Source organism: Zingiber officinale, chromosome 4A, assembly GCF_018446385.1.
Source record: "Zingiber officinale cultivar Zhangliang chromosome 4A, Zo_v1.1, whole genome shotgun sequence".
NCBI lineage: Eukaryota > Viridiplantae > Streptophyta > Magnoliopsida > Zingiberales > Zingiberaceae > Zingiber > Zingiber officinale.
This window is the reverse complement of record NC_055992.1, coordinates 156,311,826-156,337,993: the sequence shown is the minus strand read 5'-3', so window position 1 is coordinate 156,337,993 and position 26,168 is coordinate 156,311,826. Positions and strand designations below refer to the sequence as shown.

The following is a 26,168-nucleotide window of genomic DNA, read 5'->3' as shown; positions in this document are numbered from 1 at the left end:
TCTTCATTAGATTTTGGTTCATAAATTTAGAATTCTAGTTATTTTTTAGTTTGATAAAGGTGGTGAAATGAGTTCTTAGCTGATTATCTTTTTAAGAATTATTATTTTTTTATTATTTATGCTAGTGTATGCATAAATTTTACGAAGATTTTTATCGAATAATATAATAGTCAATTCAACATATTTTTCTCCTTTATTATTATTGAAAAATAATTAAAAAAAAAAGACAATGACATAATTGTCTTTTACAAGATTTTTCACATATGACTTCGGGTGAAAAGGAGAGTAGATGTTATTTTTTAAACACAAATAAAATATTACTGGATATAAAATATGGGGGTTAAAGGTATTTTACGCTAGATGGATTAAATGGACTTTTTAATAATTGTATATATCAAATATTAAAAATACTTTTTTTTAATCCATTAATCCGGAAGTGACAAATCCGGACCTCATTAAAGTTTTCCATCAAATCCAATATTATATTTTTACTCTTCTCTCACACTCACAGCACTCCCTTACCTCGGTGTCTTTCCTTTTGTGGTCATCTATCTATAAAATCCACCGTTTGTTAGGTTATTCTAGAGTTCGCATTGTTGGAAATTTTCGATCCCTTAGATGCTCTAGCCAATTCTCATCGATCATCTTCAAGTGCACCTCATTATAGTCCGTCAAGACATCAAATCCACAACTACTCTATGTTTCTCGTCCTAACTAGAGTCCACATCACTATGAGTTTGCTATCCTTCGGATGCTCCAAATCACCTTTCTCGAATCACCTTTAATTTGAGTCTACCTTGTTATGGACTCTAAGTCATCAATCATAACCCATCCAAGTCGACCATTCCATAACTCGACCACATTGAGTCATATGCTTCACTAGTTCCATGTGCACTCTACGTAGTGCTTGGACACTTGGTACACACATCCATATCATAGATATGAATAACTTAAATCGTTTGCTAAATTCGTTTAAAAAAAAACTAATCATGAGATCAAAAACATTATGCACATGAGACAATAATTGGGTGTTGCATAAACTGTATGGTTGATCTTGTCCGAAAGCAGGTAGATGGCGTGTTGGCTAGGAAACGTTGAGGTGGCTCTGACATTGATGGTGTGGAGATCGTGAGCTAGAGGCAGAATGTGGCCGAGCGAACCTGGGGTTGAAAACCATGGGCTTGCACAGCAAAAATAGGAACTGATAGAGGAAAGCGTTAATCACCGACCTAGGAAGGGGTCCATAGCATAGACACTCGGATACTCAAGTCAAAACAGCAGCCGAGTGAAATGTTTAGGAAGAAAATAAACAGTAGAATAGTATTATGGATGTGTGTGTGCTTACATGTGAGCGTGAACGTTTTTGCATACCTTACCAACGGAGAAGACCCCTTTTTTATACCATCTCTCATAACCTCCGTAATAATGATGTGACAGAGAATGTTTGATGTTAGAATATATTAGGTAGTGGAGGCTGTATATGTCAGAATAGCGGAATATTCCCTGATGAGTAGCTATTACTCTTTGATAGATTATTACGATTCTCTAATACTATTGTCTAAGTCTGACTGGCGATTAGGCCGACCAGGAACATACTGAGAGCCGCGTTTCAGAGAAATGGGGAGCCGAGCTCTTAAAGTTTGACCGACTCTTGAGCCGACCGGGAATATACTAGGAGTCACAATTCGGAAAAGTGGGGAGTTGATCCCTTGAGATATGACCAACTCTTGGGCTAACCGGGAATATACTAGCAGCTGTGCTCCGAAGAAGTGGAGAGCTAAGCCCGGGCCGATCGGTTGTATGCTGAATGTTGGGACCTTTGACACCGGCTAGAGGGGGGTGAATAGCCGATCACCCACTTCAATCGCTTCCTGCAATTGTTAGTATACAGCGGAATACAAAACAAATTAACAAATAAAAAGACAAACCCAATGACATGTTTGTTTACGTGGTTCAGACATAAAGTTTCTGCTCCACGGCTGTCCATAAGTGGATGGTTTCAATCCGTTAGTGGATGACTCCTCGAAAAACTCTGACTAGCTCAAACCTCCTTCTCGATGGAGAAACCTCACCACAACCTTGATCCAAAGACCCTTAGGTCATAAGAAAAGCTTGGAGCACTTAGGAGACTTCTAATAGACTTTAACCAAATCTATTTCGTCAATCATGGCCAAGCACCCCGAGATCTCTTAAATAGAGCTCGAAAGGAAACACAAGTTGTGTTTCCCGCCACCAATCGACTGGCTATAAGTGAAATTTGATCGTTACAAGCTAACGGTCGGCTACTAGTCGACTGATAAAAACACCAATCGACTGCTACAGTAACACTATAATAATATTACAATAATACTACAATAACGCTATAATAACACTGAAATTCTATATTAAGTACAGTCTCTCATGCACTCGTCCTTGTCCGCACAACCTAGATCTAGCCTTCTAGCTTCTTTCATCAGCCTCGCATCCCTCGAATACCTCCTCATCTTTCACGCCTTATCTTCTGGAACTTCCATCGGCCTTGTCATTGTTTTCGGGTCTTCCTTTGCCTGAGGTCACACCTCCGAAACTTCATCCATTGTCAAGTTACACTTGGACTTACGTTGCCAAGACTATATGCTTGAACTTACATCGTCAAGACTCACCCTTTGACTTTCCTCCTTTGCCAATATCAGACTTGGACTCTCCTTATTGTACCTATATCCTGCACACTCACAATGCATATTAAATACAACAATAAACCTAACTTAAAACTTTGTCCAAATATTAAAACCAAGGGTACATAGATTGCTCTAACACTGAGAACCACTCGGGCTCGATTTTGGTTTGAACTGAAATGGTCAGGGATTTCATCAAGCCAGGGAGGGGACTCGATATCCGACTGGACAAAATATCCGCTCAACTTATAATTTGGTTAAATCGTACAATCATACTAATCCTGAATGTTAATCCATTCTTGACTTTGATGTCAGTCGACTTTCTTAACTTTGACCTGACCCAAGAGGCCTCATCTTATTCACCGTATCAATGGTCCTGAGATCAAAAACATTGTCAAATTTAGACACCAAGAATGTGCTTGAGCACCAAGAATCATCAATCTTAAGAGTTTGGAATGATGTAAAATATGAATATTTTATCAAGAAACCACTATTCCTGACAGCACAAGTTGCTGGAACACAACATTTTCCCCGTAGAAGTACAAGTTTTGATGGGTGACCAGAATCTTATCAAATGTACGGAAAAGTAATCTACCTAGTTATCTATAACACAATGAAACGACTTTCGGCTCAGTAAAAGTAATCAATTCTTATACACAAACCAATCCTTATCAACTTGTTTAATGTTTATCGCTCACGGAACGTCTTAAAATAAATGGTCATAAATTGATATAACATCTATATTTTCCTCACTATATATCATCTTAAGATTTAGTTGAGTTGCTAGCTTCTCCTGTGGATTCTATATCATTTTCTGATGCCAATTCCACCTTGGGAGGACCTGAGTTCCTCCTCGTTGCAACAGGAGATGCCGGAGAAAATTTTTGTCCTGTGGGGAATGACAATCTCTTCTTCACAGAATTAACAGAAGATTTCTCTCCAGAGTCAAGTTTGTCACTTGGAAAACTGTGGAGGTGGGACTTCGCCTTTGCAGACTTTGTTGTTGCCATGTAGCTTGGCACGGTTGACGAACCAGAAAGGCTCTTATCATCCCTCATTGATGCAGCTGCCAAGCTGTGCCCCTGAGATCTCTCTGACTGCATACTGACCATGCTCCTTGAGTCATCTTCCAATGCGCTCCATACTGGTTTTGGGCTTTCTGATTTAGCCTTCCCCAATGACCAAGGGGGCTTGACAGGTGGTGTTGAAGGAGACTGACGGCTTGCAGGGCGAGTCGGTTTCTGGGATGCTGCTGGGGAGGGCTTATCTGAATTCCTATCCCTATTAGCATAAGTTCTTAAGATATCCCCACCTCCATCATTCTGAGCGATTCTCTTTGCAGTGGTGACCTCATTCAGCAGATCTCTATCTGTTGTGCTCTTTTTGTCCAATGGCCTTTCTGCCATCCAGCGCTCCAACCAGCTCCAACCCCATTGTAGATTATTGGGATCCATAAACATCGGGTTCAGTGGTTTTGAGGAATTTTTCCACTGTACAGAGTAAGTTTTACAGAGTGAAAATTATATAATCGTAGTTTGCAGACAACTTGCAGTTCTAAGCCTTTGCAATTAAATTTTATCGAATTCTTAACTGAAGATCAAGCTAAGTGGAGATGGGAAAATTGTTCCAAATGATATGTGCTTATCACTAGATGCCTGATTTTAGAATTCATAGATTTTATAGTGTCATGGATGCATAAGCCAAGTGGAGATGCGGTGTATTACCTGATGAGAAAATGCATAAGCCAATGCCCTTTCTCTTCTTATTGCAGCTTCTTGCTTGCTCAATAAACTTGCTTTAAGTTGCTCCTTTGTCTGCAAACTGTCGTCCCATTCTTCTCCCATCTATCATAGAATGAAATTTTAGTAGGCTGAATATGTTAGTCTGTCTTCCTGGGGTACTTTATCCTATCATTTATTGCAGGATTTGTACTCAAAAGCATTGAAAAACAATCTAAGAAATATTTGAGATATCTTTCATATAGTAATATTATTACAATTGGAATCACTTAGTATTGAGAAAGTAATTCTAAACCTGGCTGAATATTTGTCATATTTCATTATCCTAATCGTTGGTCCTAAATTATGTCGATTAAATCATATGCAATATAATATCAGTACCTTTGAACAAATTAGAAATTCTCAGGAGAGAACATTTGAAATAAGAGACACAATGTCAAATGTCCTCGACATCAGCATTTTTTTCAGTAGGAAAATGGAGGATTTAATTTGTAGCATTCAATTTCTAGTGCACTTGTCTAAATGTTGTGAATGCAGAGCTCTTCTTAATGTTGTTTAAATACTTGAAATACTCTTCTTTAGTTTATCAATTAAATCTCCATGATTTAATTGAAAAATAAAATTGGAAAAAACTACCTAACCTTGAAGATCAGAGAAGAAAACAACATATCTGATGGCATTTTCTAAGGGGCTTTATGGTAAAAAGAGTAACAAGCAGGTGATATCAGATTTTAAATCGCACCTTCAAAATTTCAAGTTCTCGTTCATGTTTAAGTAGCATTTGCCGCTGAAGATCTTGGTTTTCTTCTAGCATTCTAATTCTCCTTGTCCGAATCTGTGATTGGATCCTTGCTAGCATTTGCATGTATCGCAATGTGGTTGTTGCTTGGCGTTTGACAGAGTTGCCATCAATAAGTGACTTCAGCCTAACCAGTCCTCTCAGTGCCCGTAAAGCTCTCCTTGCCTTGTTGCAAGATTGACACAAACATTTTAAGCATTGTGTTACGTAGGTATTCGGGAAAGAATACATAGTAAATTGTGAAAGAATAATCATCAAAGAGGACACTTTTTTTGTAAACTTGATTAAGTCATCTAGGCTCTGAAAAATGGGTAGTTAAGACAAAAGCAATAGCTATGGAAAATGCAAGATGGACCATTATCACTAATCATAGTAAAACTGCACATACACATGGTTCAGGTGAGGGTACCATTCATGTGAACTACTATAATACGCAGTACCAGCCACAGGAGAGGGTACCCTCTCCTTGCCACAGGAGAGGGTACCATTCATGTGAACTACTATAATACGCAGTACCAGCCTAATACAAAAGCATGGGTTGTCTATAATTTTTTTTTTTTTGAAGGCAAATTGCTTCTCCCACCCACTACCCCTGACACATTCCCCTCCCCGGCCTCACCACAAAATTTACTTGTATTTACACTTATGCCCTTTCATGCTTATACTTATTTTTTTTAATTGATTTTGTTTTTTTTTGGTTAACAATTAAAAAAACAAACTTTTTTTTTTGTTTTCACACCCCAACATACATTTTTTTAAACATTTTTTTGCCGGACTCAATATTTTTTTATTGGTTTTATTTGTTTTTTTTGTTAAAAAACAAAACCAATAAAAAAATCAAACAATTTTTTTTAAAAAAAAAGTGAAATGTAAAGAGTATAACATATAATAAAAAACTTATTAAAAAAAATAAAACTGATAAAAAATAAAATTGATAAAAAAAAAACTCGTTAAAAAAACAAAATCAATCAAATAAAAAGAAATAAAACTAAAAAAACAAAACTTGGATGAGGAAATAAAGAAAAAGGGCATTAAGTGTAAATAACAAGGTGGGACCGGGAGGGAAATGTGTCAGGGGTGGGAAAAGCATGTCTCATTTGGAAGTGTAAAAGATCGCTTTCCCTATTGGAAGGACTCAAAAGGCTACTATTAGCAACATGACCACCCTCATGACCAACTTGCCCATCATGGTATCAAGGAAGTGGTGGCAAGCGTTAAAGTTAGAGACGCGCCTAAGGTCACTCACCTAGAGGAGCTGCAGATGGGAGCGTCTCGAGGTAACTTTAGTCATAGTTATAAATGTCATAGTTAAGTCTGGGACTGTTTTAACATTTTTAGAGATGGTAAAAAAAAAAAAAATAATCTTACTGGTCAAAATCTGATCCGTTGAAAATCTCTATCTCCCAATTATAATGCATACATGTATATATATATAATTAATATATACATATGATATTAATAAAATATTCATCCATATGTATGTGCATATATATGCATGTATGTATTGTCAGATTTTGACCATTTAGCAATATACACACTGCAAGAGTTGCGAGATTCTCACTTGCAAATCTGCCAGGGGAACTAGCCACATTATCTGCCACATAAAAATTATGAGTAGGTGCCTAGTGTTAATGTTATTTACATCCAGGTCCTGTGCCTAGGTCGATAACATACATAAATATGATATTAAATGCTTTTCATCTTTCACTTACACCGTTATAATATCCATTTACAGAACCACAATACCATTAATATGAAAGATGTAATGAAAATAGTATTTAGATATAATATTTAATCATTATAACTTAATTATCATTCATTTAACTGCCAGATGTACTACTAACGAGCAAAGTTTATTTGCAGCAGTTAGATAACAATGGGATCAACTATTAAATGACATGAGATGTATGTTGAACCTAATTTTCAAGTGATAAGCGCAAGAAATAAGGCAATTTCTCAAATAGCTTTAAGAAAAAGCAGTCTTTCAGCACAAAGAATTTACGAATATTCTCCTATAAATTAGGATGCAAATGCGTATGAAAGCAGGTTCAGAAGCCCATTTGAATAGTTTGTCATACAAAAATATGAAATTTCTTACCAGGTGACCCCGGAAAGCAGTTTGGATCTTGACTGCAGCAATCTCTTCTCTTGTCTTGCCGGGGAACTTTGATGAAGCTGTGACATGGCTGGCATCTCTTTCGGTAGTAACTGCAGGTTCTGGAGGATCAAGAGGAGTAAGCGGCAGAGAGTTAGCATAGTTGCTTTCCTCAATCTCAACCTCCACCACTTTATCCTCATCTGGATGAGGCAGCAACGAAGGAACTACCTCTCGACCAGAAACGTCGACAGTCCCAGCAGCAGATACATCCCGGAGTCGGGATGTCCCGCGACCCAATTTCTTTTTCGATTTCTGTGAAAGAGAAATCAACGACCACTTCATTTTAATCATCCGAAGCAGCTCGGTGGCAGAGATGATAAAACCAGATTGGGGGAAAACTCATACTTCTCTCTTCTCCTTCGATTTGTGGCCGAAGACCTTCTTCACGGCGCCGAACCACTTGGCCCTCTTCCCCATTCCCTCTCCTCTTCTTCTGCACAATTAACTAACAAATACTACGAGACTCATTGAGGATCCAAATGAAAAGGGAAAAGCAGGATCTCGAACTGGTAGATAAGATGGAACACATGAGAGATCCATTACTTGCATATTTTCGATGAAGATTTCTACCGTGAAAAAGGAAGAAGAATCAAAGAAAAAACATGAAATAGCGGATTGGCAACAGATCTCATCTCACCTGGCGGAACGGGAAATCCCCAACCTCCTCGCTGCAGTCTCTGGATCTGCCCGTCGCCTCGAGCCGCTGGGAAGAGGAAGGATTTGAGCAGCGGATCTGGGTCTCGACTCTGGGCACTGGAGAAGACGACTGGGCCCCAAAAGAAACGCGATGTCTAACTGGATAGTGATGACGTATTTAGTAGGTATGTGAATGTACCAACTTGAACTGCCTACCTGCCGGCCGGCTTCGACCCGTTTACTAAGTTTCGATTTATTATTTTAGGTAGTTCGATTAAAATAAGTTAACCCAAGCTAATATTTAATCCACGTGTCGAGCTGAGCTGCAGGAGCTCAGTGGCCCCAACAGCTGGATCTGGGATTCGATGAAGGCAAGGTGGTTCTAACTGCTGGCAACTCAAATATAATAAAATACTCTTCTACATTGAATAATTTTCAGTTTAAAATTATCAAAGTAAAATCTAAAAAAACCTTTAAAATTTCTTACGAAGATCAAACAAACAAAAAAAAAAAAAACCGTAATTCTCCTGTCTGTTTTTTTTACATTCGTATGGAAGCCAGATTAGGAACGAGATGCAGCCAATATAGAAAAACTGTACGCCTGCTTATCCCTGAAATAAGGAGACCATAATGAAGCTATTTTGTCATGAAATGTAAGAATTCTGGTAAACAAATCAATCCGTCAATTTATTTATCAATCACTGAGAGGTCTTAAAAGAAACGAAGTAGCAGATAATTAAATTGACAAACCACATCGGTTCTCCATTTATATATCATCATTATATATATCATATCATCTTAAGCTGCGATGGAGTTGCCTGCTTTACCTTTGGACTTTCATAATGATCAAGACTGGATCTCTACATCCTTCATAGATGCCATTTCCACTTTGGGAGGACCTGAGTTTCTCCTCATTACAGCAGATGTTGGAGCAAATTTTTCTCCTGTGGGGAATGACAATCTCTTCTTTGCAGAAGATATATCTGCAGGATCAATGTTGTTGTTGGAAAGGGATTGGAAGCGGGACTTTGCTCTTGCAGATTCTGTGGGTGTCATGTAGCTTGGCACGGTTGTTGAACCAGAAAGGCTCTCATCATCCCTTACAGATGCAGCTGCCAAGCTGTGCCTCCGAGATCTCTCCGACTGCATGCTAATCATGCTCCTCGAGTCATCTTCCGTTGAGATCCAAACCGGTTTTGGGCTTGCGGATTTACTCTTCCCCAGTGACCAAGGGGGCCTAACAGGTGGGGTTGCTGGGGACTGACGGTTTGCAGGTTGATTTGGTTTCTGAACTGCTGCTGGGGATGGCTTATCTGAATTTGTATTCCTATTAGCAAAAGCTCTTAAGATCTCTCCACCTCCATCACTCTGAATGCTGCTCTTTACAGAAGCATGGTCGTCCGGTAATTCTCTTTCAGTTTTGCTATTAGTCTCCCAAGACCTTGCTGCCATCCAGCGCTCCAACCAGCTCCAGCCCCATTGTAGATTGTTGGGATCCATAAACATTGGATTCACAGATTTTGTGGAGCTCTTCCACTGTTGCAGACCAAGTATCAAGGGTAGAAATGTTATTGCCTGGCCTTTTCCAACACTAACATTGTTTAAGTAGTTATAATTATGATAAATCAAACTCTTAACTACAAAAAGCCACGTGAATAAAAGGAAATTGAGCCTAATTGAGATAGGCATGTTAGTTCTTAGAACAAACAATAACCAGATAAGTGGTAGTAGATTTCATTAACATTATGGAATGTCATGGATGTTTAATGTGCTGAATTACCTGATGAGAAAATGCATAAGCTAGTCCTCTTTCTCTTCTTATTGCCGCTTCTTGCTTGCTCAATAAGCTTGCTTCAATTTGCTCCTTTGTTTGCAGACTGTCATCCCATTCTTCTCCCATCTGTCACCAAATGGAACTTTAGCAAGCTAAAATCGAAGCATGTTTTTTTCTGTGTTCTACATTAACATTTAAAGCAGTTTCTAAACATTTTCCCGGGGCAAAATATTCTAGAAACATTAGAAGTTGAAATATTATGTGAACTCTTATGGAGAAAAAATAAATAAATTTCTGGCTGGAATTTATCATATTTCATTTCTCATAATCAAGAGTCCTACAAACATATTGAAAAATCATGTCCAACATGTATCTTTAAACGAGTAGCAAGCACCCAGAAATATTGAGAATACTTGAAACATGACTCCTGCAAAGGTATCTCTGAAGCACCATAACTTAGGCTCAAGTAGCTGACTCAATCTTCCTACTTTCTGTTCATTGTTTTTCTATGGCCAGTTCAGTTATCTGAATGCTCTTAATGGGTAGCTGGTGTTTAATCTTGTTCAACTATTACACATACTCATCCTTACTTCGTTAATCATTATCTCCAAATTTTTATCGGAAAAGATCAGGAAAATCAGAAAAACCTGTAAAGAACAGCAACGTTTTGCATCTACTCATGGTTTGGCAAGATATCTTTATTATTAAAGAGAAACATGCATGTGAGACATCAGGTGAAAAAGGTTTACCTTCAAACTTTCAAGCTCTCTTTCATGTTTAAGTAGCATTTGCCTTTGAAGAGCCTGGTTTTCCTCAAGCATCCTAATTCTCCTTGCCCGAATCTGCGATTGAACCCTAGCTAGTGTCTGCATGCACTTTAATGTGGTTGTTGATTGGCGCTTAACAGAGTTACCATCAATCAGTGACTTAAGCCGAACCAATCCTTTCAAGGCCCGTAAAGCTCTCCTTGCCTTGTTCAGAATTGAAAAAAAAATGGCAAATGATAGCTAATAATGTGAAAAAAGAAGTTTGGAGAAACTAATTACGTGTGGCATAGATGTTTAGGGAAGTCACAAAGGTTATGACATGCTATGAGAAATTATATGTGAAAAAATGGTTTAATGAACTTGAATAAGTCATCTAGAACCAAAAAATGAAACTAAGATGATATTTGAACCAGTACTGGAAAAATAAAATAAAACAAATTAAAACATAATACTACCAAACTACAACTATGATGTTCAAACCAGAAGTTGAAAAAACATTTGAATTTTAGACTTACGACGAATCAAAGTTAGTAAAAGATTATTTAATCGTGGAAACTATAAGAATCCATGTTCTCATTAGATGCACGACATTTACTTATGTATTAGCTTGTTCCTCCAAAATTTTAATTGAATTTACTTTCCAATAATTATATGCTTAATTAAGTTTCCAATTATTATACACTTAATTAATAGTTATCTTGGATTGATCTTGGCATGCTTTAGCACATAGAAACATGCTATGAGTGTCAACAAAACACAATACCAAACTAATACAGTTTTAGCTGCAGATCATAACACCTGCATAGATCCATACTTCAAACCTATACAGTTCTAGCTGCAGATCATAACACCTACATAGATCCATAATGTATATATTTCTCTTTCTTAATGTATATATTTATGCTTGTAGGCAGTTTATTTGGCACATGAAGTTAAGGAGCACGGCATCTGAAGCAATTAACACAAGCTATTGCCTATTGCACAGAAATGTTGACTTGTTCCATAATAATCCAAAAGCCAAAAAGGAGATAAAGATTGATCCTTTAGGTTTTCACAAAAGCCTCCAAGTCCATAGGTCAAGTAAGAGACGAAGACATGATGAAACAGAAACAGGCCAACTACCTTACTGTTTGTATCTGATTGGTGGCAAGTTGCATTCAAATGACTGAGACTAATTGAAGAAAAGAAAGAAGATTATGCTATTAAATTTCACAATCAAAATGAAAGGTATGGTTAGAGCCAACATTTTTCTTTTGCACTTGTATCACAAGGATTAGCCATCTATATTAAATTACTAGCATATTAAGCTGCCCAATACTGCGACAAAGATGCATTATAAATATCTACTATAAAAATTTTGGTCCAAATGATATTTCTTCTACATTTGTGTCACAAGGATTAGCTATATATACATTAAATTACTACTATATTAAGCTACTCGGCAGTAAAACAAAGATATTCTATATTTATAAATATATAATATAAAGATTACAAATAATAAAAATCCAAAATATTACTATAGTATTTAAGTAAAATATCTAATAAAGAACCACAAGCAAATTAAAGGCGAAAAAGCTAAAAATAAAAGGATAAAAAAGCTCTTGATAAACTTTTACTTTATTAAACAAGTTTGTCTTATAAATTTATACCATGTTATTAAACCCTGATTGGGCCAATTGGTCCAACCTGAAAAAATGTTAGGTTGGTTAGATGGATAGGATAAGCCCTTGAACAGTTTAATTGGCCATATTTTATCAAACTGGAAAACCCAACTTGTTTGGTAAAAAGTAATCCAGTTTTGTTAATAGCCTCGAAGTCTTGATTTCTAAACTTAATGTGATGTCCTCTCTTTCCCTTGACTTAATAGCACTGGTGATGCTTTATTTTTACTCTAGAAATATGATATATTTCTATTAGTTAGCTTGACCAGGTTGATTCCCTATTTAATATGCAATTAGAACAATTAACCCATTGGTTCGACTAGGGAATGACCCAGAGCTTCTCCAATCCATTACTATCTATGAATTTATACTTACTAACACTAAGAATACTATTTTAAAAAGCTTATATTAAAGTTCATTGTTTGATCAATTTTGTAATTAGAGATGCTAATTCTGAAGTAACATTGAGGCATAATTTTTAATAGCTAAAATTTCTAAGTCATAAACTAAAAATTGGTAATTAGATAGGCCCTTCTTACTTCTAAGTCACAACTAGGATCACAACATAGCTGAGCCAAAAGAAAGAGTATGAGCACTTTCTAATAGCCTTTTTGCTACTCCTTTGTCCTTTATTTATAGACCATTAACTAGCCTTCATTTTGTTTTCTCAATGCAAATCCAGTCAACTACTTCAAGCTTTGAGTCTACTAGTGTCCCATTTATACCTGCTTTAATTGTAACTCCAGTCAACTAAATCTGCATTTAGTCAAAGGACTATATTGAAGCTTATAGATCATCAACCATTGTAACAAAATAATTGTTCCATTGTAATAGAATAACCATTCTTCAGTCAACTCAATCGCCATCAGTCAACTATTCTTGCAAAAGTTTCGAAATTATCAACCATTGAAACAAAATAATTGTTCCGTTGTAAAGAAAAACCACTTCTTTAGCCAACTTAATTTGCCTTCAGTCAACTGTCCTCCAAATAGAGAGGAACATAAATATTTAGTTCCCTTTTCATTCTACTGAGTTGACTGACCAATTGACTCAAGTGTCAGTTGACTAGATCATTCTAGTCCATGCTAAACCTTATTCCACAAATAACCCTTTGTATAAGTACACTCAACACCCAACTTCACTTGAAGTTGCATGCCAATAGGATCTTCCTCTGGCACTTCACATGCCAAGATGTCTTGCTTTCATCATTTGCCAAGCATCCAGTTGTCCTTGACCTACCACAACTTAAATTTGCTAAGCATTCGGTCACCCTCGATCTATCGTAACTTTCATTTATTACACCTGCATATCTACATTAAGTTGCACTTAGACAGTTGACATACTATATTAGTAATCACTACATAATCTAACTAAAACCTTTGGCCAAAATATAGAACTTCATGCTTAAGGGCATGATTGCACTAACACACCCTCCAATTTACTAGATCGTTGACTACAACCAATGTAATGGTTGAATCATCATCTAAATAAATTAATACCTGAAATCCAAAATACAAGTCACTTAACTCTCACTACTCACTTAAGAGCCTATCTTCGCAATTTTACTTGGCCCACAAAGTCATCTCCTATCAAATCGTCAATCCCTCGAATGCAGTCAAGTTCCACGTGTCATCCTTCACTCGTTCACCTACATGGCTCGCCTTCTTCTGGCTACTTGAAAGCTATTGCAGCTTCACTTTGTTCAAATGGTCATTTCGTGTCAAATCCTTGATGACTCCACGCACCAAAACCTCCAGTCAATCCTCCTGTCATCCTTTACTCATTCACCTATATAATCCACCTCTTGCAAATTGCAACTCTCATAAAAGTTGTCACCTCAATGCTTCTCGTCATGAGACCTCTCGGATGTCCTATACCATCCTTCTCTAATCTCTAGTGGGCCTCAATCTATCGAGCCATACTAACTTGGCCACTCTTAGTCAACAAGCACAACTTGAGCTCATCAAGTCATAAGCTCTGCAAGCTTCATGTGTATCCTGCCAAATCCCTACATAACACATGAGTAATACAGGACAACCTAACTTTCATCCTTTTCCTAACACATCAAATCACCTTGGTTGAACACAACCACTTAGGGAAGGGAACGATTATGCTAACAAACTTCACGTGACTACTGATCGATCTATACACCTCTTCCTTAGTCACCTTAGCTTGTGAAGCCTCAAAAGTTAGAATTGAGGATCACTTTGTCTCCTGATCATCCAAAAGCAAATGCCACAAAAGGCATCAATGTTTATATTAGTAAAACTAAGAATTAGCATGTTAGCATCTCAAAAGAATGAATAGGAAAGAGAAACCCACCTACATGACCCCAAAGACCAACCTCAACAAGGGCCTTCTCAAACACATCCCCAAAGACCAAGCTCAATGCATTTTTTTTCTTCTTCCCCAACTAGGCAAGGGAGAGATCTCAAGGTGTAGACAAGTAAATCCAATGGATCAGGAGGACTAACCCAAGATAGGTCACTTAAAAAACTACTCTTCCACCCCTTATTCAACATAGGAACAAATTTAGGCTCAGGAAGATAAGGAAAAATGTGATAGATGTTTAGTTCCCAGGAGTTCAAGTGTGGATCAACAATGGGTAAAGATAGAGATGGAGACATTCACTAGAATAGAAAGCACGATTAGACCATTATAGAACTAGGCATATGAAATCACTAGGCACTCCATAACATTGCTTGATAGCATCAACCTTGGTAGAGGTTATAATCGAGCTCAAAGAATGGGCAGCCTGCATTCTTGCTTGTATTTGCCGACTGGGTTCCTCATGAGGGAATTTACTTGGATGGAGGTTAGCCGAAATGAACGAGGCGGTAAGGCATCGAAGAAAGTAGATTTGAGATATTATGAATTGAACTAAAAAAAGTATTTGTGAAGAAGCAACTCAAGCTAAAGAGACAACAACATAGTAAACACAGCTCGAGAAACCACAAGTCAGTCACTATAAACTATGTGAGCAAAGAAACCTTGGGACTAAGGAAGAAATTTATGGACAAAGATGTTTACCAACTTGAAATCAAAGGAAGAGTTGAAGTGCAAGCTACAAAGCAAACAATTAAGAAAAATACAAAACCATAGCACATAGAAAACCCTCTCACCATAGTAAAACCCGTTATAAAGGACAGCTCGACGCACGAAGTTCCCATCAATACGAGGTCAAGGGAAGGGTCAGCTTGTTGGGTCTATTGTACGCAACCTTATCTTGCAATGTAAGAGATTGTTTCCGTAACTTGAACTCATGACCATAAAGTCACACGACAACAACTTTACTGTTATGTCAAGGCTCCCCTACTAGTAAAACCCATTATATAGCCGAAAATGTCATGTAAAAGAAGCAAGGGAAGGCCAAGCATCACCTTACATCAAGAGGTGAACCAACACCTACCTACGAGATTTGGAAAAGATTCTTTACATCAAACCACACCATAGTATGATGGATCTTGATGTAGTAGAGTAATTGATGCAAGCAAACTATGATCTAAAAGTTAATAGGATCACAACGTGTCGCCCATGATGTGTTTGTCATGCTGTTCTAATAAGTACCACCATAAAATTCCTCGCTACACAATTGATCTATGACATGTCATAGTCAAGACAAGCAACACCTTAGTTGATGTTCAATCCGAGCACATGGTAACATAAGGTAATGTGAATGCAGATCCTAATGCCTATAAATACAACCTTGGGCAGTGGGGAAAAGGATTATACTCCCCATAACAACAAAAAAGAGAGAGAAAGCTACAACAACGTCACAAATGCATCTTGGGAGTCTACCTCAATTGCATTAACCTCAACCGACCCCCAATGACTATCAAGCCCCCAAGTGATCCATTTAAACTGAATACTCTCAGACACCAAGTTAGGTACAGCTAAGATCTTATTCCTCGACCATTTTCATCTAGCATAGCCCTACACCCAACTTGCTCCGATGCTCTATCTAGAAGGTCTAAATTCATTTGTTAGTCACAACCTTAATAATATATATTATTAATTTATATAAAAATTATGAGTGAGTCCCTAGTGTTCATGGTATTTACATTGAGGGCCTTAAGATACATAAATATGATATTATATGCTCAACGTTATTTTTTTCATCTTTCACTTACACCATTTTCATAACAATATATTGAACTCACTAGGTTAACCATTGTTAACAAGGGCTACCGATGATATGAAAGATTCATGAAAATAATAACTACCAAAAAATATCTTTCATCATTATACCTTAATTATCATTCATTTAACTGCCAGATGTACTGCCAAAGAGCAAAGTTTATTTGTAGCAGTCAGATAACAAAGAGATCAACTATTAAATGATATGAGATGTATGTTGAACATAATTTTGAAGTGATAAGTACACGAAATAAGACAATTTTCCAAATAGCTTTAAGGAAAAGCAGTCTTTCAACACAAAGAACTTAAAAGAATCCCATACATTAGGATGCAAATGCGTATGAATGCAGGTCCAGAAGCTTATTTGAATAATATATCTCACAAAAAAGATGAAATTTCTTACCAGGTGACCCCGGAAAGCAGTCTGGATCTTGACTGCAGCGATCTCTTCTCTGGTCTTGCCGGGGAACTTTGTAGAAGCTGTGACGTGGGTGGCATCTCTTGCGTTAGTAACTGCAGGTTCCGGAGGATCAAGAGCAGTGAGCGGCAGAGAGTTAGCACAGTTTCTTTCCTCAATCTCAACATCCACCACTTTATCCTCATCCGGATGCTGCAGCAACGAGGGAACTACCTCGCGACCAGCAACCTCCACAGTCCCAGCAGCAGACACCTCCCGGAGTGGGGATGTCCCGGATCCGAATGTCTTTTTTGATTTCTGTGAAAGAGAGATCAAAGACCACATACATTTTCTATCATCCGGAGCAGCTCGGTGGCAGAGATAACAAAACCAGATTGGGGGAAAAACTCATACTTCTCTCTTATCATCCGATTTGTGGCCGAAGACCTTCTTCACAGCACCGAACCACTTGGCTCTCTTCCCCATTTCCTCCTCTTCTCCTGCACAATTAACTAACAAACGTTACGAAACTCATTGAGGATCGAAATGAAAAACCAAAACCGGATCTCGAGCTAGCAGATGGAACACATTAGATCTCCATAATTTGAAAATAGGTCTCCTCTCACCTCGCGGAATGAGGAATCCTCAACCTCCTCGCTGCGGTCTCCGGATTTTCCCCTCGCCTCAACTAGAGAGACGCAGGAGCAAACGCAGCGGCGATCTCTTTCCGTGCCGCCGGAAGCTGGCAGCCCGGCGAGCGGAGAGCGGCGATTTGAGAGGCGGATCTGGGTGGTTGGACTGTCTCCCGACTTTCGGAGTCCGCACACTGAGACTATCTAAAGTGCGAGACAACTGGGCCCCACGCCGGTATTTGAATAAACGAAAGATACGAGACGTCTTGTTACCCACATTTTAATTGGATGGTCGAAGGAATATGCGAATTGCCAAATATAATTGCAATAATTAAAAGATCACCCTTAGAAACGGAGCAATTTAAAATAAAAATAAAACAATCGCTCTCTTATCTTGAAAATATTATTATATAAGTTACCATCTAAATAGAAAAAATTACATTTTCAGTCATGTAATTTACATCTTTTTTAATTTTAATCCTGCTATGGATTAATTTATATTCTTAGTCCTGTAATTTATAATATTTTTTAATTTTAATTCTTTTTCTTTCAAAATTAAAATTTTTCAACAAAAAATGTCTAATTTGTAGTTGGAATATAAAAAGTACATGAGTCATAAAAAATTAAAATCCTCAATTTCAATTTACAACTCATCATTTTCCGTTGAAAAATTTCAATTTTAGAGGAAAAAGGATTGAAATGAGAAAATATTACAAGTTATAGGACTAAAAATATAAATTGACTCATAACAGGACTAAAATTAAAAAAAATATAAATTACAAGACTAAAAACATAATTTTCTCCATGTAAATATAGCTTATAGTAATTACAAATGATACACAAAAAAAATAAATAAATTTAATTTAGTTAAAAAATTATCTATAAAATATTTTTATATTAAAAACTCTTTTTATCAATTTTATTAAAATTATTTTAAAATGATTAAAAATCATTATAAACTATTATACTGAACTGTTGTATAAAAATATTATGCTCATGTATTCCATGGAATACATTCATCTTAAAATTATATGAAAAAGATAAATCATATGATCAATTTACACCCGTTTGTTAAATAATTAAAAAAACGAAAAAAAATTTATATGAGATATATGCCTGATAAAAATTGTTCTATTTTAATATAATAAATTTATTACTTTCAAATCAACTGGATATCCAACAGAGACCGTATAATAGTTCATTAATGATTATTAATAAGTAACCATATTAAATTAATAATTTTAAATGATTTTGATAAAAAAAAATTTATTATAAAAAAAGTCTATGTATAAAGTTTTAGGTAGAAGTTAAAAGGTGTCATAAAGTATCCAAATGGTCAAAAGTAGTTATTTTTCAAGAAAAAAAAAATCAGTACATTATATTATTTAATTTGAAAATACTCTTACTATAACAACTAACATAACTATTTTAAAATAATTTTAATTAATTTAAAATAATTTTAATCAGCCTGTTAAAATATTTTTATATAATATTTTTTATATATAATAATTTTAGTTAAAATGAAATAGCCAATTTTTTTCATAGTTAATTTTTACTCTAGATTTTTTTATCAAGCTTAACCCTTCTAGTTTTACATATTATAATAATTACTCTTTTCAAAGATATTTTTGAAAAAATGAACATCCTTTTAATAATTCAAATAATTAAAATTTTCTTTTTAAATTTTTACCAATATATGAAGTATAATAATAGACTTATTAAGTGCTCAGGGTTTGATGAGTTGGAGGATGTACAATCAGAATTTAATTTTCAGCGTATAATACACTGAACTAGCGAAATCTGGAATAGACCGTCTATACGTTAATTTATCGGAAAATAAGATTTACATATCTGGTATAAAATAATTGATGAATTTTGATAGAGTGATAAAGCTTGAACCCTATAAAACTAAATCAAATTAGCGAGAACCGATTGACATGGAGGTTGAAGTCAAATAGTTAGGTAGTGTTGATTGAGAGAGATCTCAGCATCCGTTGGACGTGAAGGGTTGACCGGACCATCCAATCGATCGTGTTCCGTAATTTGCAAATAAGGTTGAGTCAAATACTAAGTTATATATTCGGCCCACCGACTTTACCGATAGGACCTTAGGGTTGATCGGGCACAGTGCGTCTATCTGATAATATGAAAATCAAGTGAAAAATAGGTTGGTAATTACATTTTGTACGACCGAAATGGTGATATACCGGTCGAGAGGATGTCGATCGGCCTATTACGGAACTTAGATATATATTATATCGTATTCTTTTATAAACTTGTGCTGAAAAGGATAGAGAATATCCTACATATAAATCATTTTTTAGAAGCTTCCAACCTGTCAACTCAACCGATTTACTAGCTCAATTGAGGAAAAGTTTCAAAGATATTTTATAACCTATTCTTTTTAAGAAAACTTTGGAAAATATATTAATGCTTTGAGAAACGCACATAATACAATAATGATATTATAAAAAGGATCTCCATCTATAAATAGAGATATGCGATACTTCTTGTTTACCCACCTTATTTGTCATCGGTTAATATTTCCCTCTAAAATTAAGTACTGATTTGAATATCGAAAAATCAATATCAAAAATCCTTTTTCTAATCCGATATTAATACTCTTAGTTTTACGTAATAATTAACAGAGAGGTTTCATCGAATGAACAGTAGAATCACGTTCTAATTCACTGTCTTTATCGATTTTAGACCGAATCAAATTATTAAGTGGGAATGGCATGTGCCAACTGCCCACCTGCCGACTGGCAATTCCTTCCACTTGCTGCAAGTTTGTATTTACTTGGCCATCCACCACCACAAGTTTGGCACCACGCTGTCTGCTGCGACTGGCTGCATGATCGCTGCCATCGCATGCCTTTCAAGCAACGGAAAGCCTCCTCCTGTTCCCAGTACTCCATCCTCGCACAAGTGAGGTGGCAGCATGTTCTTCGAATATATATTATCATAAAGTAAAAAAAAGGACTTCCAGCCAGCCAGCCTCAATCATTCTGATCAGCTATAGACCAGCCAACGAGTATTAATTGTCGAGGATATTTGACCACAAGAATATGAGAAGATAATTAAGCCGAAGAGGATGGCTGCATGGTGACACTCCAGCTCCCTTCTTGTACTTATACTGTTTTAATTCATTGATTGATTGGCAGTGCTCTCTGTTTGTTTATGTACATTTATATATATTTTTGCCTGGTAGTTTACTTGTCACACGAAGATGTGTCATCCTCCTTGAGGCTTCCACAAAAGCTAATTTTCAAGTCCAGTGGCTAAGAAGAGATGAAGAAGACATGAGGAAAACAGGCTAACTACCTTGTAGTTTGTATCAGAATTGGTGGCCAGTTCCAGTCAAGTAGTTGAAACTAATCCAAGAAAAAGAAAAGGAAAGAAGTGTCTGTAAAGAATATTAACCAAATGCGAATTAGTATGCATGCGACCTGACACAGCAACAAAGCCATGTGCTTTCAGTGATGAAGCCAGAGAGGCAATTAGAGGCATAGTTTTTTATTAGCAAAATTTCTTAAATCACAGTGAAGAATTGATCAATTAGTTTCATAATTAAATATCCTAAATTAAATAAATACTAATTTTTGTGAACCTACGCGACTGCAAATTCAAATATACGAGTGTTAATGGGTAGGTAGCATTTTAATTTGTGTAGGTCCCTAGAAAAAAAAATGATTTTATTTCGACGAACCAAGCGTACGACTTACCGGCCGTGATCTCGCATTATCTACTGAGGAAATATTGGAGTTCTTGATTAAATTGTGAGTAGTAGGTATGTTTATAGATTTCTTGTGAAATTGGAATCAAGAGTTTGATCATATACATATTTTGTAAAATGTAAAATCTGTCACATGACAGTCACACTAGTGATAGAGAGTAAATTATTAAATCAAAGTAAATCATCACATGATAAAGTATTACTATCAGCTTTGTTGGGAATCAACACTTCCTATTCATCATCTATATATTTTTAACAAAAGGTGAAATTCATCATCCTGAAAACACTATGATTATCTCATATCATTGAGAGGAAATAAATTAAAACACTGAAATAAGCCACCACATAAGAGGATATCGAGAGTCGATCTCATGGATATGGAGAGAGATAAATCTAAGTATACAGCAGAAAACACATGGCTAGGACCCTAACCCCAGGAAATGACACTCCGAGGATCGAACTCTGGATCTCTTGGCCTTGGGGACCCCCAGCTGTGCTATGCCTTGGGGACAAATGATGAGTGACCACTAGCCATTAGTACAAGTGACCAAGACATAGTGGAAGACATGTTCGGACGCGCCGAGTTTCGACCCCAAAACCTCATATGGCAATACCTCATACCTTAAGCATCACACTGAGAGGATTACCTTTTATTTAGACACATGTGACAAAAGATGATTCACTCGCCCCAACACCCCTGACAATCCGTCCCTAGGCAAACACGGATAAGGCAAATCACGGGTGGTTACTAGCCATTAGTGCAAGTGCCTAAGACATGGGGAAGGGCATTAGGGGTGTCAATTTGGGTGGGTCAGGTTGAGTTTTTTTTTTTTTAACCCAACCTGAACCCGATCAACCCGAACCCGACCCATATAACCCGAAAATCCTATTCAAAATGACTTTTTTGGACTATTTTCCCTATAATTCTTCACTTTTATCTCAATACTCCATCATTATCATACAAACATGATATTAATATACATAAAAATATCTAAATTTTTAAAATAAAATTTGATTTAACGCTAAAAAAATCCACAAAACCCTATATTTAAGTCAACCCGGGTCAACCCGAACCCGACCAAAAACTTTTTTACTCTCCAACCCTCCAACCCGAACCCGAACTCGAAAATGCCCAACCCGAACCTGATTTTTTTCGGGTCGACTCGAGTTGGGTCGTCGGGTCGGGCTTCATTTTTGACACCCCTAAAGGGCATGCTCAGGCGCATCAAGTTTCAACTCTAAAACCTCATGTGGCAACACCCTATACTTCAACCATCGTACCCCTTTATCTAGACACATGTGGTAGAAAAGATGATTCACTCGTCTCAGTGCCCCCGCCAACCCGTCCCTAGGTCAATACGAAGGAGGTAAATCAAGAATGACTACTAGCCATTAGTGCAGATGGCCAAGACATGAGGGAAGGTATGCTTGGACGTGCCGAGTTTCGACCCTAAGACCTCATATGGCAACACCTTATGTCTTAACCATCACACCGCTCCAAGGACCCTTTATCTAGACACATGGTGGCAAAAGACGACTACGCTCGCCCCCAACACTCCCGCCAACCCATCCCAATGTCAACATGGAGGAGGTAAATCACGGATGACTACTAGCCTTTGGAATAGTTACTAGCGCATGAGGAAGGCATTTACCTCGGCTATGCCAAGATTTGAACTCTAGACCTCATGATGGCAGCACCTCATGTGCTAGCCACTAGACTGTCTCATGGGGATCCCTTTATCTGGGCACGTGGTAAAAGGTGATTCGCTCACCCTAGCGTTCCCGTCAACCCATCTTTAGGCCAATACAGAGGAGGTAAATCATGGATAACTACCCCTTTATGGTGGCAAAAGACGAATACGCTCGCCCCAGTGCCCCCGCCAACCCGTCCCAAGGCTAATACGGAGGAGGTAAATCACGGACGGCTGCTAGCCTTTCGAATAGTAACTAGCATATAAGGGAGGCATTTACCTCGGCTTTGTCAAGATTTGAACCTCAGACCTCATGATGATAACACCTCATGTGCTAACTACTAAACCGTTTCAAGAGGACACAGATAACTATCCCTTTATGGTGGTAAAAGGCGAATACGCTCACCCCCAGTACCCCCGCTAACTCGTCCCAGGGCCAACACGGAGGAGGTAAATCACGGGTGGCTACTAGCCTTTGAAGTAGTAACTAGCACATAAGGGAGACATTTACTTTGGCTTTGTCGAGATTCGAACCTCATACCTCATGGTGGTAACACCTCATGCGCTAGCCACTAGACCCATCCGAAGGGACAATAACTACCCCTTTATTGTGGCAAAAAGGCGAATACGCTCGCCCCTAGCACCCTCGCCAACCCGTCCCAAGGTCAACACGGAGGAGGTAAATCACGGGTGATTACTATCCATTAGTACAGATAGCCAAGGCACGGAGGAAGGCATGTTAGGATGTGCCGATTTTCAACCCCAAAACCTCATGTGACAATACTCCATACATTAACCACCGCACCGTCCCGAGGGGATTACCCTTTATTTAGACACATGTGACAAAAAACAATTTGCTCGCCCCCAGCGCCTCCACCAATCCGTCCCTAAGCCAACACGGAGGAGGTAAATCACGGGTGACTTCTAAGCATTAGTGCAAGTGACCAAGGCATGGGGAAGGACATGCTTAGACATGCCGAGTTTCAACTCTAAAATTTCATGTGCCAACACCCCATACTTCAACTACCGTACCCCTTTATCTGGACACATATGGTAAAAAAGACGATTCATTCACCTCAGTGCCCCGTCAACCCGCCCCTAGGCCAACATGGAGGAGGTAAATCATGGATGACTACTACCCATTAGTGCAGATGGCCAAGACATGGGGAAAGGTATGTTTGGACGTGCCGAGTTTCGATCCTAAGATCTCATATGACAACTCCCTATGTCTTAACCATCGCACCGCCCTGAGGACCCTTTATCTGGACACATGATGGTAAAAGGCGACTACGCTCGCCCCCAATGCCCCTGCCAATCTGTCCCAATGCCAACACGGAGGAGGTAAATCACGGATAACTACTAGTCTTTGGAATAATTACTGGTGCATGAGGAAGACATTTACCTCGACTATGCCAAGATTTGAATCCTAGACCTTATGATGACAGCACCTCATGTGCTAGCCACTAGATCGTCCAATGAGGATCCCGTTATCTGGACACATGGCAAAAGGTGATTCGCTTACTTCCAACATCCCTACCAATCCATCTTTAAGTCAATATGGAAGAGGTAATCAAAGATACCCCTTTATGGTGGCAAAAAGATGAATATGCTTGCTTCCATCACCCCGGCCTGTCAATCCATCCGAAGATCAATATAGAAAAGATAAATCATGAATGATTACTAATATTTAAAATAATAATTAACACATAAAACATAACTATCCCTTTATGCACTATGCTATGGATGCTCTAGATTGATGTGAGTTATTGTTAGCAAGTCGATGCCAACATCAACAACTCGATCCATGCTAACGTGGGTCCCTCTGTCATATGAGTTGTGAAGGCTTTTGAACTAGGCCCACACACTAAATGATTAAGCATAGATAATATATACGTGGGGTAAATTTCATCTTAGATTGAGTAATCAATTGGGTGGATTTAGCCTTACGGGGCATAATCACTTTGCATGCATGCTTGGACGAAGATCACATGACATAGTCGTCAAGTTAGTTTATCATATGACAAATTTACAGAATGTAATAAGGATTAATTTCTAGTGAAACTGATGGAAATATCTTTTCAAATGATGATTTATTTCAATTTTTTGATTTATTTCCTCTTAAGAATGTGGGATACCAAGGTGACAGAATTTAAGTAATGCATGCTTGGGCATTCACACGTGACTTCCTATGGGCATACACTTTTGTCCCGTGGCACACAACGGATGCGTATGGATCTGTATTGCACATGTGGTTGGTTCGTGTATTGATACTTTGATAGTACACGGTGCAAGGAAAATGATAAAGTTCCTTAACTAAATTTGAGCACTTGATTGCACTAAAAAACAAAGGCGATAAGACACTTGCTCTACGAGTTGCTCATGACCTCAAGCTACAATTGTGTGGCATGTTGGCTATTGTTAGCAATATGTGGAGTTTAAATGATCAAAGAAGAGGCACGATGTGTCTTTGCACAATCGGTCCCTGATTAAGATTGATAGCATAGTGTTTTGATGTTTGAGCAATATGTATATTATTGAGAGATGTTTGTTATTGGGAGTTGATTAGGATCAGACCAAGTAGTCTAAGAAGTCCAAGTAGACAAGTCTAGTTGGTTAACATATTGAGTGAGCTAAGCAAGAGGTCATGGGTTAGACAATTGATCTCTTCAAGCGGATTGAATTGATTGGGTTAGACCAAATCATCTAAATCTATTAGTTGGGTTGAACTTGCCAAATTGGTTGATCGTTGGCTAAAAAAGCTAGTCAGTCATGATGAGCTAGCCATGCAAATTGGATAAGTCAATCAAGCTAAACGGACTAGACAAATAAGCTTAGCCAGGTCAAATGAGATGTTATGCTATTAGGTTAAATAGGTTCGAGAAGCCATCGAGTTGATCATGCTAAACAAGTTAGACAAACCGGTCAAACGAGGTGGGCCATGTAGATGAACCTCAAATCTCAAGTGAACTAGCTTGGCTAGTTGGGTGGCACACTAAATTAGTTAAACTAATTAGTTGGATCGTGAGTCAACAATCCAACTCATACTCTTTCAAGTGACACTCACTTATTTATCCATCCATTAACACTCATTCATTCGTTATTTTTTTTTTCACTCCTCAAAGTGATTCGACATGATCATTGGCAGATTTTCTTCTTTGTTTTGCTTTTCAGTTATATTGGCCAAACCATTTTAGTTCCTAAATGCTGATTTTCAAGGAGACGACATAGGAGGTATAGAGAGACTTTAGAAATATTCTCTACATCTTTGCAATCTTGCTCAGATCTCTATGGAGTCTTATTGAAACGTTTAGTGTTTCTAGCTGAAACTATTGCTGCCATGGAGTATAATTCATTGTAGTTTCAATCTTTGATGGCTTTAGAGCGTGT

The 26,168-nt window shown here is 37.6% G+C and overlaps 2 protein-coding genes across 2 annotated transcripts; both read right to left on the bottom strand.

The window, feature by feature from the left end:
• Nucleotides 1-3,270: 3,270 nt before the first annotated feature.
• Nucleotides 3,271-8,138, bottom strand: LOC121971816 (protein IQ-DOMAIN 2-like). Its single transcript, XM_042523267.1, has 6 exons — nt 7,988-8,138; nt 7,696-7,783; nt 7,291-7,602; nt 5,136-5,357; nt 4,379-4,498; nt 3,271-4,144 (listed from the first exon to the last, which is right to left on the bottom strand). Exons 2-6 carry the CDS (start codon nt 7,765-7,767, stop codon nt 3,419-3,421), a joined length of 1,452 nt encoding a protein of 483 aa, XP_042379201.1. The 5' UTR covers nt 7,768-7,783; nt 7,988-8,138; the 3' UTR covers nt 3,271-3,418.
• A 514-nt stretch (nt 8,139-8,652) lies between these two features.
• LOC121971819 (protein IQ-DOMAIN 2-like) lies at nt 8,653-17,559 on the bottom strand. Its single transcript, XM_042523273.1, has 6 exons — nt 17,349-17,559; nt 17,137-17,222; nt 16,729-17,040; nt 10,510-10,731; nt 9,767-9,886; nt 8,653-9,522 (listed from the first exon to the last, which is right to left on the bottom strand). Exons 2-6 carry the CDS (start codon nt 17,206-17,208, stop codon nt 8,833-8,835), a joined length of 1,416 nt encoding a protein of 471 aa, XP_042379207.1. The 5' UTR covers nt 17,209-17,222; nt 17,349-17,559; the 3' UTR covers nt 8,653-8,832.
• Between the last annotated feature and the right edge of the window lie 8,609 nt (nt 17,560-26,168).

Bases quoted from the DNA above. Each gene is read 5' to 3' on its own strand.
- LOC121971816 (XM_042523267.1), bottom strand. From the start codon at position 7,767: ATGGGGAAGAGGGCCAAGTGGTTCGGCGCCGTGAAGAAGGTCTTCGGC. The intron at 7,603-7,695 runs GTATGAGTTTTC...TCTCTTTCACAG, and splicing joins AATCGAAGGAGAAGAGAGAA to AAATCGAAAAAGAAATTGGG. The intron at 5,358-7,290 runs GTAAGAAATTTC...TCTTGCAACAAG, and splicing joins CTGCTTTCCGGGGTCACCTG to GCAAGGAGAGCTTTACGGGC.
- LOC121971819 (XM_042523273.1), bottom strand. From the start codon at position 17,208: ATGGGGAAGAGAGCCAAGTGGTTCGGTGCTGTGAAGAAGGTCTTCGGC. The intron at 10,732-16,728 runs GTAAGAAATTTC...ATTCTGAACAAG, and splicing joins CTGCTTTCCGGGGTCACCTG to GCAAGGAGAGCTTTACGGGC. The intron at 9,887-10,509 runs GTAAACCTTTTT...ATTTGGTGACAG, and splicing joins GAGAGCTTGAAAGTTTGAAG to ATGGGAGAAGAATGGGATGA.